Here is a 16403-nt window from a genome sequence, read left to right on the forward strand (position 1 = left end):
TTTTCATCAAGGCAGAATAGATGAATGTCACCGAGCAGTGACTAAGTTTGTGGTGTTGAACATGTTACTGGACAATCTTGTGTAATTGCCACAGAATAATTTGTTATATTTATTTCTACAGAAGAATATTTATTTTATTATTATTATTATTTTATATTAAATACATATTTTATATTACAAATAATTTTGTGGGGACCCCTGGCACACCATCGAGGAGCCCAAGGCTGGGGGCGTCTTAAGACCTCACTTGTATTTTTTTGTTCAAAGATATAAAACAAAGTTGATGCTAATCGACCTGTTTGTTCTCCTTTTTTCCAAATGAGAATTGATAAGAGAATTGATAAAGAATTGAATCGTTAAACAGAATCGAAAATGGAATCGAAATTGGAAAAATCTTATCAATTCCCATCCCTAAGCACCTCAGTGTGTAAATTCGGGTAATGTGTGCTGTGACACTCCACCTGCCTCTCTCTATACTCCGGGACTGGCAGCTCGGTGCTCCTGGTATTGGTGTCCCGTGTCCTTCCGCATCTGAGCTCCTCCTCTCTGTTCTGCTCTTAGCTCCTCTCTATGTTCCTCGCTTATATCCATGCTGGGCAGTCCTCATTTCCTCCTTCCAGACCAGCGCTGCCCATGTGTGGCTGATCTGTAATTAAGCTCAAAGCAGGCAGGAAGTAAAACGAATGCCAGAAAAGGACAACATGTAAACACACCAAACCAAAATAAAACCCATGCAAAGACAAACCAATAAATACAATGAAACTTCTGCCTTACAGGTGCGGCAAACAGGTGCAGCAATCAACATAGCGTCCTCTGCGTCTTCGCCACACTTTCCCCTCAAACCGCCGGAGGAAAATGTGGACTCAGCTGAACATAATGTTCCTCTACATGCTCAGGTTCCAGGGCACGTGTTTCCGACACTAGCGCAAACGAGCCTGACGTTCAAGGGCAGTCATAGCAGGCCTATGAGACTGGAGATTGGCTGCATGCAGTCTGTTCCAGATTGTCTGGGCAGAAAGCCGTCGGCCATCCCGTTCTGCAAACCTTGACTGCAAATCTGTAGAAGACAACCTATGGTACCTAAGTGCCTGATTGGTACCTGATTGGCGGCGACTGGGGTTACCAGAACCTCAAAGCAAGAGTTAATAGCAACATCAAAATAGGCTGTTTGGCATTGGCAAAGAAGATTTGGCGAATGTTTTATAGGCACAACCCGCAGGTCTGTTGCTCATCCCACATCATGTGGCATCATTTAAAAGGGAAAAAAATACTCCTTTCCAACGGTGGATTCATTGCCAAGATGCATGGTTACAGCAAAGAAAGAATCTACCAAACACAAATATCCTTACTTTTTGTCTTAGGTTTAGATTATTTTATTTTAAGTAAACAGCATTTATAGTCAACAAAACAACATTTTTCTTTATCATAACTTTGAGAGCATGTAACAAAAGTATATGTTTTTAGCTGGACATTGTTACATGGTAATTAGGCTGGTGTTACTCCAGTTTTACATTTTGTTGACAGATACGGTTGAGGAACTGGGTTCTAAACTACCTTTGTATATGCTTACATGCTGTGAATTGTTGAACATACCTGATCAGTTTTCAGTCGTATGAAAATTATGAAAATGAGTCAGTACTAGGGACAGTACTAGAGCCAGTACTAGGTGGACTAGTATGTTTACATTGTAACAGTGTCACCAACTCCTCATTAAGGAAAGCAGCTGTTCCCCATTCTAAAAGTCATTAAATGACTCCATCACCCAATTTGCATAGTTTACAATTTGTATATATTGTGAAGGATGTTGAAGGTAAGAGGAACAAGTCATGGAAGAGATAAAAAAAGAGAGTAAAAAGGAACTAAATATGTTTGGATCTACAAGTTGTTGTGCCACAAAGGGGGTGCAGGTTCAGTTATTAAAGAGTCATTAATAATTGTCCTTCGACAATTATTAATAATTAATAAAGTAGATTATTTATCAAATTGAATTATCAAAATGAATTAATCAAAACGAGGCACCACCTGACTTAATCAGGAAAATAATAATAATAATAATAATAATGACTTGGATTTATATAGCGCCCTTCTAGGCACCCAGAGCGCTTTACAGAAATCATTATTCATTCATACACATTCTCTCCAGTGGTGGTAAACTACATTGTAGCCACAGCTGCCCTGGGGCAGACTGACGGAAGCGTGGCTGCCATATCGCGCCTAACGGCCCCTCCGACCACCACCAACATTCATACACATTCAAACACATTCACACGGGGCAAGGTGGGTAAGGTGTCTTGCCCAAGGACACTACGACAGCAAACAGGGACAGAGCGGGATTCGAACCACCGACCTTCCGATCATTGGACGACCCGCTCTACCACCTGAGCTACTGCCGCAGCACGGTGGCTTAGTGGTTAGCACTGTTGCCTCACAGCAAGAAGGTCCCCGGTTCGACTCCCAGGCCCGGCAGGGGTCTTTCTGTGTGGAGTTTGCATGTTCTCCCCGTGCTTGCGTGGGTTTTCTCCGGGTACTCCGGCTTCCTCCCACAGTCCAAAAACATGCATATTAGGTTAATTGATGATTCTAAATTGCCCGTAGGTGTGAGCGTGAGTGTGATTGTGAGCATGGTTTGTGTGTCTATATGTGGCCCTGTGATGGACTGGTGACCTGTCCAGGGTGTAACCCCTGCCTCTCACCTAAAATGAGCTGGGATAGGCTCCAGCAGACCCCCGTGACCCCGCAAGGCATAAAGCGGGTAAGATAATGAATGAATGAATGAATGAATAATAGTGAAGGAAGGAGTCCGAGCACAGACCTTTGCAACCAGCAGTTGTAACAAATAGATATTAGTTTTCATTTTATGATAGAATATAATTTATCTAATAACCAGCAACTGTCTGTGGACTCTATGGCTTATAGTCTATAGCTTTGTTGGAAAGGGTCAATGGAAACCCTTATTACTTTTTTATTATTAAAAACACAAGAAAACAAAATAAAATAAATACAGTGTAAACATGTTTTTGTCAAAATAATTTAATTAATTTAATTTACATTGACATCATTTTTCATCATCTTTATGTCTAGACTTGATGAGTTTCAGGTTGGGTGCCTTCACACGTAAGAATATGGATAAACTTCATGTGGTAACTACAGTATATGAGGTTTAAAAAAAATGACGCATCTGACTCCTACATTTTACTTGATCAAATTTGTTGATGGTTCATGGTCTCTCATTGCTCTCTCATATTAAATTTGGAGTGTCAGAACCCAAGTTTCACAAATAGCTTTTTCAATACAAACACATCAGTCTCTGTCTACAGATATTCTCTTCTTAACTGTACTTTATACAGTGTTTCATACAGCCATGATACCCATTAATCTAAGATGTTACGCATCAGGGCTGTAAAAACATCATCTGATCTGTAACAGATTTTAAATATTGGTAAATGAGAACTCAGATAAAAAAGACAGGACACATTAACACTTATGTAATTAATTACTAAATAAAAACTGAGACAAAACGAAAAAGATGTGTTTGAAAAACTAAATGTACATTTACTGAGGGTAAATTGTAGCAAGGTGCACTTGGAGTAGACAACTCTATAAAACTTTTTGTAAAACATTCTCAATAAGTTTTCTGGTCTGTAAACACAGTGCCAGAGAGAAAAGAGATAAGCTGTATGGAAACAAATGCTGCGGCCCATTACTGTGGGAAGGATTACAGGATGGTGTGGTATAATTTTTGCTTTAGTAATGGCATAGATGCCCAATCTCTGTCTTTTCCTCTCTATTCCTTGCTCTCTCTCTCTCTCTCTCTCTCTCTCTCTCTCTCTCTCTCTCTCTCTCTCTCTCTCTCTCTCTCTCTCTCTTCTCTCTCTCTCTCTCTCTCTCTCTCTCTCTCTCTCTCTCTCTCTCTCTCTCTCTCTCACACACACACATGCGCGCACACACACACACACACACACACACACACACACACACACACACACACATACACACACACACACACACACACAACACACACACACACACGCACGACTGCTAATCACAGTGTGGTACAGGTAGTGAGGCGTTGGGACTACTGGTGATTGAGCCTCCCTGGTGGATTGGAAGCAGGAATCTGACAGACTCAGATAAAAGGCTGTTTGGAGTTGCCTGCAGCATCAAACAGCATCAGCCGCCTCCCCACCACCACCCTCTCTCCCCCTCCTGAGCATCACCTCCCCTCCCTTCATTTCCCCCCTCTTTTGGTTTACTCTGTTGCCATGGCTACACTCAGCCAGAGCTATCATGTTGCGGAAGAACCTGTCAGGGTCGCTCTCAGATCACCTGATGCGGGTCGTCTCCACTGATGCCCTCTTTCACAAGCAACTTCGTTCAGTTTGGCTTTGATTAAGTCTCCGTCTGTAGCACTCTGTCACTAGGGAGCACAGTTGGCCTGCTTCATTGAAAAGCATGTTGAACGTGTGCAATTTTTGTCGACCTGGTGATTAGGAAAGGGCCTCTCTAAACAGACAAAAAATTGTAAATATGTTTCCACAATCCAATTTCCACATCTGTGAAGAGTCTAGTAAGAGCAGCGTCATTTGCGTGGAGGATTGGATGAAATTACCTGTTAGGAGCCACGCTCTGGGGCTGGGTGCATTTGGAGGGGGCTTTTCAACATGAATGAATATAGTAGTCGCCAGGATGCTTGAATGATGTGAAAACCACTTAGAGCTCGACTCTTCCAGTAAACGTTCTGCGGAAAAGCTATTACCTGCTGTTCTGTATGCTTATAATATGCTGAAATAACAAAGAACCCCTTGCCTCTTTTAGCTGCCTGTCCATTTTGAAGTCATGTGGCTGACTTGTATGTATGTATGTGCTGCTGCTTGGTATGGCTGACTTGAAAGGTGCCATTTTTGCCTGCCTTTCAGTGTAAAAATGAATGAGGAGGGGGAGGGAGGAGGGGATGGGAATTGGGGAAGGAGATGAGAGTATGGATGTGAAGACAGGAGGAGAGAATGAGCAATGTCCTGATCAAGAGAGGCTGGAACACAGGGAGGGAAATGAATGGGGCTGAGAGTGAGAAAATTGGACAGGAGGCGGGGAGTGAATGAAGACAGAGAACAGCTCGAGATATCAGGAGACAGAGACTGTGAGCTATGTGCTGGTAATCAACATGGTAGAATAGATAGATCTCCCCAGAGAGGTAAAAGAAAAGTGTGTGATTGCAGACAAAAGCTAGATGGTTGGAGAGTTTTCTCCTGTCTTAAAATAAAAAAAAAGTGGTAAAGAAAGAAAGAAAGAAATAGAGGGTGGGAGAGTAACAGGAAAAAAAATCAGAGTGGATAATGACACAAGCAGGAAAGATTTGGATGAACATGCTGTACTTAAACTAACTTTGCCAGCTGAGATGATGTGTATTCCTGCTAAGCTCTCCTTTAGGCAGGCATAGATCTCATCAACTCACTCCAGGTTGGCACCAGCTTCAAGTGTTGCTGTGGAGCCCCGGATTAACTATTCAACCGTCACTCACTTAAACTGGGGTCTGGAGAGGCTTATTCTAACCCCCATACAAACTCCATGCCCACATCCACCACATTCGTCCTCCCTTCAAAGCTGCTTGCAGGAAAAATTTGACAGAACAATATCTGCTGTGGTTGCCTACGGACATGTTCATTGTGACATTTTTTTAAAAAGAGGTTAAATGAGCATGTCCCTCCCACAAACTGCTTCCTGTTTATCTTATTCCAAAAGTGTGCATTGGTGTTTTTTTTTTCAAATCCATTGCGCCTCCAGAATTTCTTTTGCCATAACACACTGCTTCCTATTTCTCCCTCCCTCTCTCCAGAGGTCTGACTGAATCTCAGGCTTTCATATTTGGACGCCCTGCAATCGATAAGGGCTGTCTGTGATTGGGTTGCCTCGTGTGATTCATTTCTGTAACCTTGGTGATGGTTTGATGTGGAGGCTGCACCCATGTCCATATTATGACTCAGTGAGCGCATGTTGAGAGGAGGGGCTGGTCAAGGAAGGTATCGATTGGTCCTCCACTCTCCCTGCCCTCTTTTCTTTCCCTTCATCTCCTGTTTTTTCTTAAGCCATTTTTTTTACTTGCTTACTGTGCAGACATGATAGTTTAGTCATAATTTGAAATTTACTTTGTGTTCCCTAGAAATAAATTGGTCCCTAGGAATATCCAATTGGATGTTAATGTTAATCTTTCTCTTCCTCCCCCTTCCCCCCAAATTACCTTCCCATCTTTTTCTCTCGTTCCAGAATTCAATCCGACACAACCTGTCCCTGCACAGTCGCTTCATTCGGGTGCAAAATGAAGGGACGGGCAAGAGTTCCTGGTGGATGATCAACCCAGAAGGCGGAAAAATGGGGAAGGGACCCAGGCGACGTGCAGCCTCTGCAGACAATGGAACACGCTACCTGAAGACCAAGGGTCGCATTAGCCGAAAGAGAGCAGCTGCCACAGGTCCTGGACGTGGACAAGTTCAGGGAGCTGGAGCAGTAATAGAGGAGTCCCCAGAGCATGGCAGTCCGGCAGGGAAAGCAGGTGTTGGCATAGGTGGTGAGGAGTATGATACCTGGACAGATCTCCATTCTCGTACCTCATCCTCTGCCTCCACGCTGAGTGGCTGTCTGTCCCCAATCCTGGCAGAGGCTGAGGCAGATGAACCTGAAGAGGGCGGATTCTCTTGTTCAGCTTCTCCTCGACTATACCCCAGCCCCACTAGCACCCGCTCTCCAGCCTTGGGGACTGGGGGGCACTGTCCCAATGTGGAGCTCCCTCACCTGACCGACCTGACAGGGGCTATCAATTTAGATGAGAGTGGCTACCCCCAGCCACCACAAATCAAATGCAACGGCTATCCCTATGTGCCTGGGCCAAAATCAGAGGGATCCTACTGTGGACCCATGTACGGACAGTCTTCCATGAGCATGCTGCGGCACCACACACCCATGGAGACCATCCAGGAAAATAAGCCTGTCAGCTTCCAACGCCCACTGAGGGGCTACTCAGAGAACAATGCCCTGCAAAGTCTGCTTACAGGTGGTCCTTCATACTGCAACAAAGACACAGTGCTGGGTCAGGGACAGGAAACCCACACATTATTGCCACAGGGAAATGGCGTTCCCAGCCAGCACAACCACAGTCATAATCAGAACCACAATCATAACCACAGTCATAGCCAAGAGCATTCTCACAATCCCAGTTTAAATAATGGTCATGGCTCAGTCCATGAGCATAACACAACACACCATCAAAACCATAATCAGGGTCGCAAACACCAAGCCAGTCTCAACTACAGCCACAAGCCCCACACTGCTCATAACTATGGCCAGAGTCATGATCATGACCATTGTAACAAAGTAAACCCCAGCCATGACCACACCCCTCGCTCCAATCAAAGTCATTTGCACAACCATAACCCCCACAACCCTCATAACCCTATGCAGAGTGGACCTCACCATCAAGCTCTGTCCCCACGGGTGAGCACTGACATCCTGCAACCCTATAGCCTCAAGAGCTCTAACCACTATGGGCCACGGCCCCACCTCCCAACATCGCCTTCTCTCCCACCAAACCCTGCAGGAATCATGGAGGTTCCCCAGGACCCCTGCAGTCTGGCATCTGCACCTCATCCTCGCCACCAATGTTACCCTGGAGCTCATCATCAGGGTATTACTGATTCCTGGCGTGGTTACTATCATAACAACCATCAGACAGGGAGCACTGGATACCAGGGCCAACATCAAAATTCCCACAATAGAATGGTAGCCCAGTTGGAACTGGAGAACGTCCCTCATAGTCTAGACTGTGATGTCGACTCCATCCTGCTCAGTGACTTCATGGACACGCAAGGCATGGACTTCAACTTTGATGGTTCTCTGTCCCAGGGTGTGGGCATGGGGATGGGCATGAGTTTAGGCACTTTTGCCTGCTCTCCTCCAGCACATAGCCACCAGAGCTGGGTTCCAGGGTGAACTCCTGCTTGAGGGTTTGAATAGACATATAACCAGATCATTCACTGGGCTAGACCTCTAGTGGCTGTATCCTTGGACTGACTGTGATTCTGTTGCTCTGACACAATATGTAATGTCATTTTGTTTCCTGGGGAGTCTTACACTTCCACATTGTGGATTTTATCCCTCTTCCATACCGTTTATAAAGCCTTGTCACAATTTTGAACTTGCCGGCAATGGCCCAACACTAAAGACCCCCCCCCCACACACACACACACACAAACCATCCATGCCCTTTAGTTTTTGTCTTTTCTCTCCAGGCAATCTCGTCCTTTTTGTCCTAAGCTCTCAAGCACTTTACATCCATCTCTAACACTGATGCAGTAAACAAATACCAGACAAAGTCATGTTGTGTGTTGATTTAATGTATGCAATTTACTTTAGCGTATTATCTCTTCCTACAAAGAAGGTGTTGTTCCTGACTAGAGAACACGATGAAACAGCTGCATAAATATGTTTAGTGTGGGGTTGCTATCAGACTGCAGGTTAAAAGACAGAGGAAGTTTTGAGGTTAAGGTTTGAAGAAAAGGGCGGTTTCTTTGAAGTAGTGGGAATAAGAGATTAAGTTATACAGGTATACAAAGGAAGGGAACTCCAGAGTGAGTGTGATTTATTTTCCCCCTGGTGAACAGTGGTGTTTCCTGTTTAGTTCAGTAAAAAAGAACAGTCATCCATCAGGTAACCATCAGCACCGCTCCATTGAAATGCAACGTCCTTTCTTTAATCTCCAAAGTAATGCCAGATTGATGCATCACTATTGTAAATCTAATGTGCTACTCTGTTTTTCAACCCCCTCCCTTCCCTCTTCAACTCCGGACACACTAGCTTAATGTGTTTTGGTGAAAGTGATGATAAAAGTCATTCTGCACTAGAGGGGGAGGGATTGAAAGGGGAGGTGTTAGAGGAGGGGGTTGTATCGAGAGGAGATGATAGGAGAAGGGAAATGCAAATATTCCCACTGTGGCTCTTCTTCTCCATTTTGTGGATTTATGTAGCTTCCCCCATAATGAAATAAGCAACGATCAGAGAGATGCTGTACATCCTGAGGTGGTGTCTGATTGGCCAGGCAACAGAGCACCTTCAGTGGCTGACCCCAGAACAAGTTATCGAGGAGTCTTGGTCAGGCCAGGATGTTGATGCTGTTCTAAGAACTCCAGAAACCTTGTTAATTTACTAACACCCAAGTTTGCGCCTGCTACGTCCTTTTACTCCTGTGAATTGCTCACTGATGAACAGCATCAGCAGATTACTATTTTGCGCTATCTCCTCTTCCCAGGCTCCCTCCTATCACACCGCCCCATCCTGAGGTTACTCGGAGGGTAAACAAGAGTAATTAGCCGCCAAACAAGATGGATGATTTATGCAAGCGCATGTATTCGCTCATTGGCACAAAGTCATAATTTTTCCCTCTGCCAAGCACTAGGAAGGTGATTTTTGATAGGTGGTGCCCAGTGACAAGGTAAAGTGGCTGGAAAGTGGTGTGGTTACAGTGCCCTTCAAGTCTTTCAAGCACCTTCTTTACAAGCATTCCTGCCTAATACTGGCCATAGCTTTACTTTTTCGTCTTTTCTTGTGATCTTTCTGTGATTGTGCAGCGGTCTGTCCAATACCGTGTGAGTAAGAGCTTTCATGTGTATTTTGTTTTGTCCATTTGCAATTGGAGAAAAAGACAGAGGAGCAATTGCTAACCAATGTTCGGCATCAGTCCCTATAAAGATAGACGGAACAAGAACATAAGAGGGAGAAAAGGTAGATGGAACAAGAGATGATCAATGGGAGAAAAGGGGTGTAAAATGGGTAGGCAGGATCTGTTTGACTGTAAGAGATTTTCTAGCTCAGTACCTTTCTGTAAAATTGGCTGTTTCAATCAGAGCAAATGTCAAGTGTTACTCAGCCAGCTCCAGTGAGCTTTGACCAGAAAGCCACTTCTCGCTCCTGATCAAGGACAATGACGGGTATTTCCATTCACATCATCTTCTTTTTTCTTTTCTTTTTTTTTGATTTCATGCGTTAAGATGCCCCATTGTTGTAACCCCCCAGTAATTTGTTCTCTGGCCTGTGTGCACTTGTATGTCAAGCTTCTAGTGGGTGTGTGAGAATGGGTGTGTATAACAGTGATGTACAAGAACTGGTAAAGGGAATATTATTGAAAACTAACTTGCCCTTTTATCATCCATGCCTAGCTAAGTACAGCTTACATAATATATACAATTTATATTTATTGGTGAGGAACATGTTTCTATGGAGGACCCCTCACTGCTTTGTCTTCTTTTTGACAAAGACAATGAATTCTATTTCAGTTTGACTTCATCTCATTCTGTACATAATCCATATTGAAAAAAATGTCTTATAATTTCTATAATTTCTTTTTTTCTTTTTTATTGATGATGTATCTGCTCATCTGTTGACCGTACAATAAAACAAATAAGGAAAGCTCTATGTTGTTTTCTCATTTATTTCTATGTACATGTGCACTGAAATTAATGTGCCTTTTTGGTCTGCCATTTGGTCTGAGACAGTGTTACCAATTTCAACAAAGTACCTCCTGTCTTCGAATTAGGACATGAATCTGTTTAAAGCAGTACCAGTGATGCCCACCTCTGTAAAATCACATGGTCAACTGTGTCAAAAGCAGTGCTCAGGTCCAGCAGAACTAAGACAGAGACTTTGTCTGCTTCTATTATCATACAAATTGTCTCTAGGTGCTTTCCCGGGACCCAAAGAATGACCCCCAAGCAATAGAGGGAATGCGCATAATGTTGGATTTTTGGGTAGCTAACGTTAAACGGTCAAATCATAAAGTTCGGTGTCCTCATCACTTTAATTTAAGACCAAGTGTCAAGACTTTTGTATGCCTTCAAGCTTTGCTTCGTGTTTTTCCCCGGCGTAGAAATTAAGTACATATAAATATCAGGAAACTGGATTCGTGGCCAAATATTAATGTCCATGGACCACTGGTTCTTCGGGTAACTGTACGGGTCACTGTCAAGTCCAACTGCCTTTAATTTAAGCCAATAATCGGCTGTTATCCCGTCTTCTCCACTAGTTGCAGCCATTTTTGCTGATGCCACCCTCTATTGTTAAATAAAGAAATAATAAATAAATCGATAAATTGAAGCTGGTAGCCAAGGACCCCACAGCACAGCCTTACATGCACATCTGCTGTAGTTCATGTCAAAGGCAGCTTGAAGGGCAACCTTGTCATGGACTACAGCATATGTTATTGGTCCACTTGGTACCATTGTATTCCCTGAAATATATTTTGGGCCACTACTACTTTCTACATGTTACCATAATCAAATCAACAGAGAGATTGCTGTCATTTCAGTAAAAGTACTCGTTTATCTCCATTTATCTCCAACTCACACAAAATGCATGCTGATTCAGTGTTCATGTCTGTGGTGCATAAAAGAAGCAAACAAAAGGAAGCTTAACATGCCAAACAGAGCCTGTTAATGGATAACCTGGGCACCTCCTTATTATCTAATTATCCCTTATGGGAATCAATAAAGGTCTCTTCTGTTCTGTTCTATAATCCCAGTATGCAAAAAAGATACATTGGGAAAAAAACCTTGATCAGGACCTGTATCATAAGGAGGGACTCTCCCGCTGTAGACAGCACTTGAACAGCATCACCATCTGCAGTCCCACCCTCTGACCACTGAGGGGATCAGAGGGTGGGACTGCAGGGCAGCAGGCAGTTTTGGAAGCTCTGGCCTGCAAACATCTATAGAAGATAAAAAGAGACCAGCATAACAAACTACAATAACAATGGAGAACAATTGTGGTGATGAGATACTTCTAAGTAATAACTGTGGAGTGAGCTGAAGAAAGGTAAGAGAAGAGGAGAGAAAAAGGAGTGGATCATGTCGGTGTCCCCCTGCAGCATATGTAGGAGGAAGACCAGCTGCTTTAGTCTTGTTCTGTAAATGCACCTCTAGGCGTTTTTAGATTGGATCCAACTAATGTCGCTGGCGTTTAACGTTCGTCGGGTTATATAAACACAAAGGGCCCGATTTACTAAGATCCTAAATGAAGAGTACTAAATTGCGTGTGCACTGAAAAAGTTTGCACGTGCTGTTGTTGTGTGTTTTGCGGGTGATCAACTAAGAATGCTTGCGCAATTGATAACAGGCGCAAACCGCAGTATTTAAATGAGGTGTTGCGTGTCTTACGGTTTGCGCTGTTGTGCCGTATTCAGCACCCCTGCCGTGAAAAGCACCCCCTTATACACACTTACACAAACACATACTTAGGAGTTTATATTATATATATTTACAAATATTAGCGCAATATTAGAGCAATAAGAAACACTTTTTTCTCCATGAAAACACGTGATTTATTTATTATCACAAATAAAAAAAGGAATGTGCCTCCTGTGGCAACCTTTTGCTGAATAATACTCGATTTAACATTCAAATAAAATATTTCTCCGTTTGCATGTGGAGAATCCTCACCACAAGTTGAGCCATCCCCACCCCAGTCCTCAAATCAGCCCTTAACTCATTCAACAGCTCCAAGATGGAATCGCTAGATAGTCGATATGTTTCAACTATCTGGTTTTCATTCATTCCAAACAAATTTACACGAGTCCGAAAGACTCTCTCTCTGCGTATTCTTTGATTTTGGCGATGTCGCCTCCTTGCCACAATAACAGGAGCCATAGGTGCGTAATATTGAGCAGATTAGCACCTTCCTTTCGAACGTATTAAAAACATACGCAATCACAATACCCGCAATTACTTTCAGGCTTGGTAAATCTCATTGCGTGTGGTAAATGAACTTATTTGCATTTTCCCCTCCCAGTATTTAGCACTTTCTGGCGGGTACGCCCCATATTGATTATTCATCAGGGCAAAAGTACTAAATGAACAGCGTGTGCTATTTTGCTAATTTGAGAGGCGCAGTCCTCTTTGCACGCTGTTAGTAGATCAGCTTGCACATTGGTTTGCGGGTGATGTCAAGTTTGCACACGTTTTTACGCACGCAAACCTTTAGTAAATCAGGCCCAAAGCGTGTTATTTGTCAGCCCGCGCCTGAAGACCTGAAGGGGAGGTGAGTTAGGAGGAGTTATCCGTGAAACATAAGGTATCCTGTGTGGGCGTTTAGAATGACGTCCCTACATCAGCAGGATTTATACACCATCAGACAGGTGTAGTTTTCAAAACGAGGATGGATGAACATTGGTATGACTGACTTGAATGACTGGGTTTTGCTTCGTGTAAAGAACCAGTTTGTCATCTTTGTGTCCACTTGTTCAAAAAATGGACCATCATCCTTTGTGGTTCCTGACAAACGCCGGTTTATGGCGTCCTCAGATCTGAGGCTGAGTAGCTTGGGGATCTCCTTGTCTCCCCAGTTACTCATCTTGCAGATATAGACCCTACCTGTGACGTCCTGCTGCTGTTGTTACTCTCATCAGCTGTTTCCTTATTTTAAGAAATAATAATGATGAATAAAAACTTCTCTGGAGGGTTGTACTCAGGTTACATGATCTACAAACCCCTCCCTCGACCCGCGTTGGTCAATGTAAGAGGACGACGACACGCTGGATCCGCGCGTTAAATGCAGTCCACCTATGTAATGGCACTTTTCCACTAGTACCTACTCAGACCGACTCGACCTACCTTGCCCTCGTTTCTTTTCAATACACAGATCAGAAGTAGGAGGTTGGAGCGAAGCTGCTGTGACGTATTTGATTGTGTGATCTAAACGAAGAAGACGACAACACTAAAGATGTAGAACCTGGAGGAGATGATATATGTGCTGCTGGGTCTGTGACTTGTGTTCGAGTGTAAAAGTGCCAAAAGTCAGCTCAAGTCTGTCCATGACCCCTTGATTTAAGCCATGTGTGCTGGAGCAGGGAAACACCTGGACTTGAACTGAGACGCACTGCTCATGAGTTCACTTTTTTAAATCCATGTACCGTATTCACTTAGTGCAGCATAAAAAATCTCAAACCTGAATAATACCACTTGATTTTGCTGCTTCGAGTAAAAACACATCCGGGGTGAGGAGGAGGGAGTGGGGGCTGCCAGTTTTAGCAAGAAACCTCCTATAACATATATATTAAAATGATATTCACTACATACAGATGAATGATCAAATATAAACTGAAAGTGTAACAATAAATCGGTAATGGAGGTCAGCACAGAGTTATTCTGTGAAATCCAACATGACAAACCGGGCGTGGGTGAGTGTACATCTGTGTATCTGTGTGTGTGGACTTGTGTGACGCATGTGTACATGTGCAAGAACGTATTAATGTGTGTGAGCTACTACATTTATGAAAATGTGTATTGTAGAGACTTCCCCTCTGGTGCATCACTCCAGAAACTCACTCTCATAGTTGTCTCAGCAGTATTGTGCACAGCCCCCCCCCACCCCATGTGTGTGTTTGTGTGTATGTGTGTGTGGCTAATGTGTTTCTAGTCTATCGCCTGTGCGATAATGCTCGTTAGCAACCCGATACCATGCCACAGCTGTGCCCGTCCCAGAGGAAGCCTCCTCACCGGGGGGCCTATAGTGCATCTGCACTGCCACGCTGTGCGACAGACACACACACGCGAGATCGTGACCTTATTGCCCCCCCCCCCCCCCACCCCCCCACCTCTGCTGCTGTATGTGTGGTGCGACCCTGTAGAGAGATAGGTACAATAATACATAGTGACTTAGCAGCACCTCACCTGACAAGATGGCTGATCGCTATATACCTGAAAAAAGTGGGAAGATGGCGGCACCTGGTACTGCTTGCACGCACGCACATGCACACACATGCACACACACGCCAGAAACACACACGCACACACACGGATGCACACAGCATTAGAAGGCAATAACAGCTGTCCATCATCTCCAGCTTATGTCATTCCATAAAATATGCCTCTCAGATGCTAGTTAGTTCATCTGCTAGAGAGGTGTGTGTGTGTGTGTGAGACAGAGTGCATAATAAGAACGGCTCCTGCTGTACTTCATGCAAATATGAAGCCTGATGTGACAGAGTCTTGATGGATTTGTTCTGACAGACATGCTGACAGCTCGGTGACAGCAACTTAAAAACCCACACCCCTCTTCCACGCTCCCTCATCGTATTTACATCCAGGGCGCCTCAATGCACTTTTTCTTCCTAATCTCCCATGTTCCTCTGCTAGTTCAGAGATGTCCCCATAATTCACAGGATATGGAATTGTGTGATCTGACGACGGCTGCAGGCTGATATGCGAGCTTGCTACCAGTGTATGATATCTGCAGAAACTGTGCCGTGCTGTCGATAAAACTCAAAAAGAGCACGTAAAAGTCATTGATATTTGATATTTCAGTACTATCTCAAGTTAATCACAGAGTATATATAGAGTATATATATATATATATATATATATATATATATATATATATATATATATATATATACATACATACATACATACATACATACATACATACATACATACATACATACATACATACATACATACATACATACATACATACATACATACATACATACATACATACATACATACATACATACATACATACATACATACATACATACATACATACATACATACATACACACACACACACACATGTATATATATTAGGGCTGTCAAACGATTAATTTTTTAAATCGCGATTAATCGCATGTTGTTCATAGTTAACTCGCGATTAATCGCATATTACTCGCACATTTATTCAAACATTTTTTGCTGTTCTAAATTACCTTAAGGTATTTTTTCATGTTTTTAATACTGTTAACAACAAGAGAAAGGGCAAATATGCTGCTTTATGCCAATGTTTATTCAACTTTCCACAAAAAAACCTTTTGACCTGAATTCCTTCATAAATACAAACACAATTTAGTCCCCAACTTTACACTTGTAAAGACTAACTTAAGATTCCTTGTTTTTTTAAGCAGCTCAATGTAAAACAATGAACCATATGCATCACAAACATTGTACAAGAAGTGCATTGGTCAGTTACATTTTCCATGTAATTATGTCTAACCTCATATGAAGGAAAATAAAAGGCTAAAAAAAAATCCCCTTCTCCTAAGTGGGATAAAAACGCCTTTTTTGCAAGCTGCTATCCAGCGTTGTCTGCTTTTGACGAGGGGGGGGGGGGGGGGGGGCATCGGTCGTGTGTTTGGCTTGCAAGTGGTATTTGAAACTCGACATACTTTGATGGTAATTCATTTCAAATCGACATGCAAATAACTTTAGTCTTGTCCAGCAACCCATCTGGCATCTTTTTGAAAGTGAACTTACTGTTCAAAAGTCCCTTTACATTCTCCATCTTTCCTTGTTTTTCAAAAAAGTTCACGCAGCAATCCACCATACATTTCCTCAAGCTACGGTGCCGTCGACCACCACAAATTATATAAT

The 16403-nt window shown here is 43.1% G+C and overlaps 1 protein-coding gene across 1 annotated transcript in view; it reads left to right on the forward strand.

Moving 5' to 3' along the window:
- Positions 1-10438, forward strand: part of foxo6b (forkhead box O6 b) — a 68320-nt gene extending 57882 nt beyond the window's left edge. Inside the window, exon 2 of the mRNA XM_061741195.1 lies at positions 6262-10438. Coding sequence (XP_061597179.1) covers positions 6262-7980 — 1719 coding nt within the window. The 3' untranslated portion in view covers positions 7981-10438. The remainder of the gene's footprint in view (positions 1-6261) is intronic.
- The last annotated feature ends 5965 nt before the right edge of the window (positions 10439-16403 follow it).

Source organism: Cololabis saira, chromosome 15 (genome assembly GCF_033807715.1).
Source record: "Cololabis saira isolate AMF1-May2022 chromosome 15, fColSai1.1, whole genome shotgun sequence".
Taxonomy (NCBI): domain Eukaryota; kingdom Metazoa; phylum Chordata; class Actinopteri; order Beloniformes; family Belonidae; genus Cololabis; species Cololabis saira.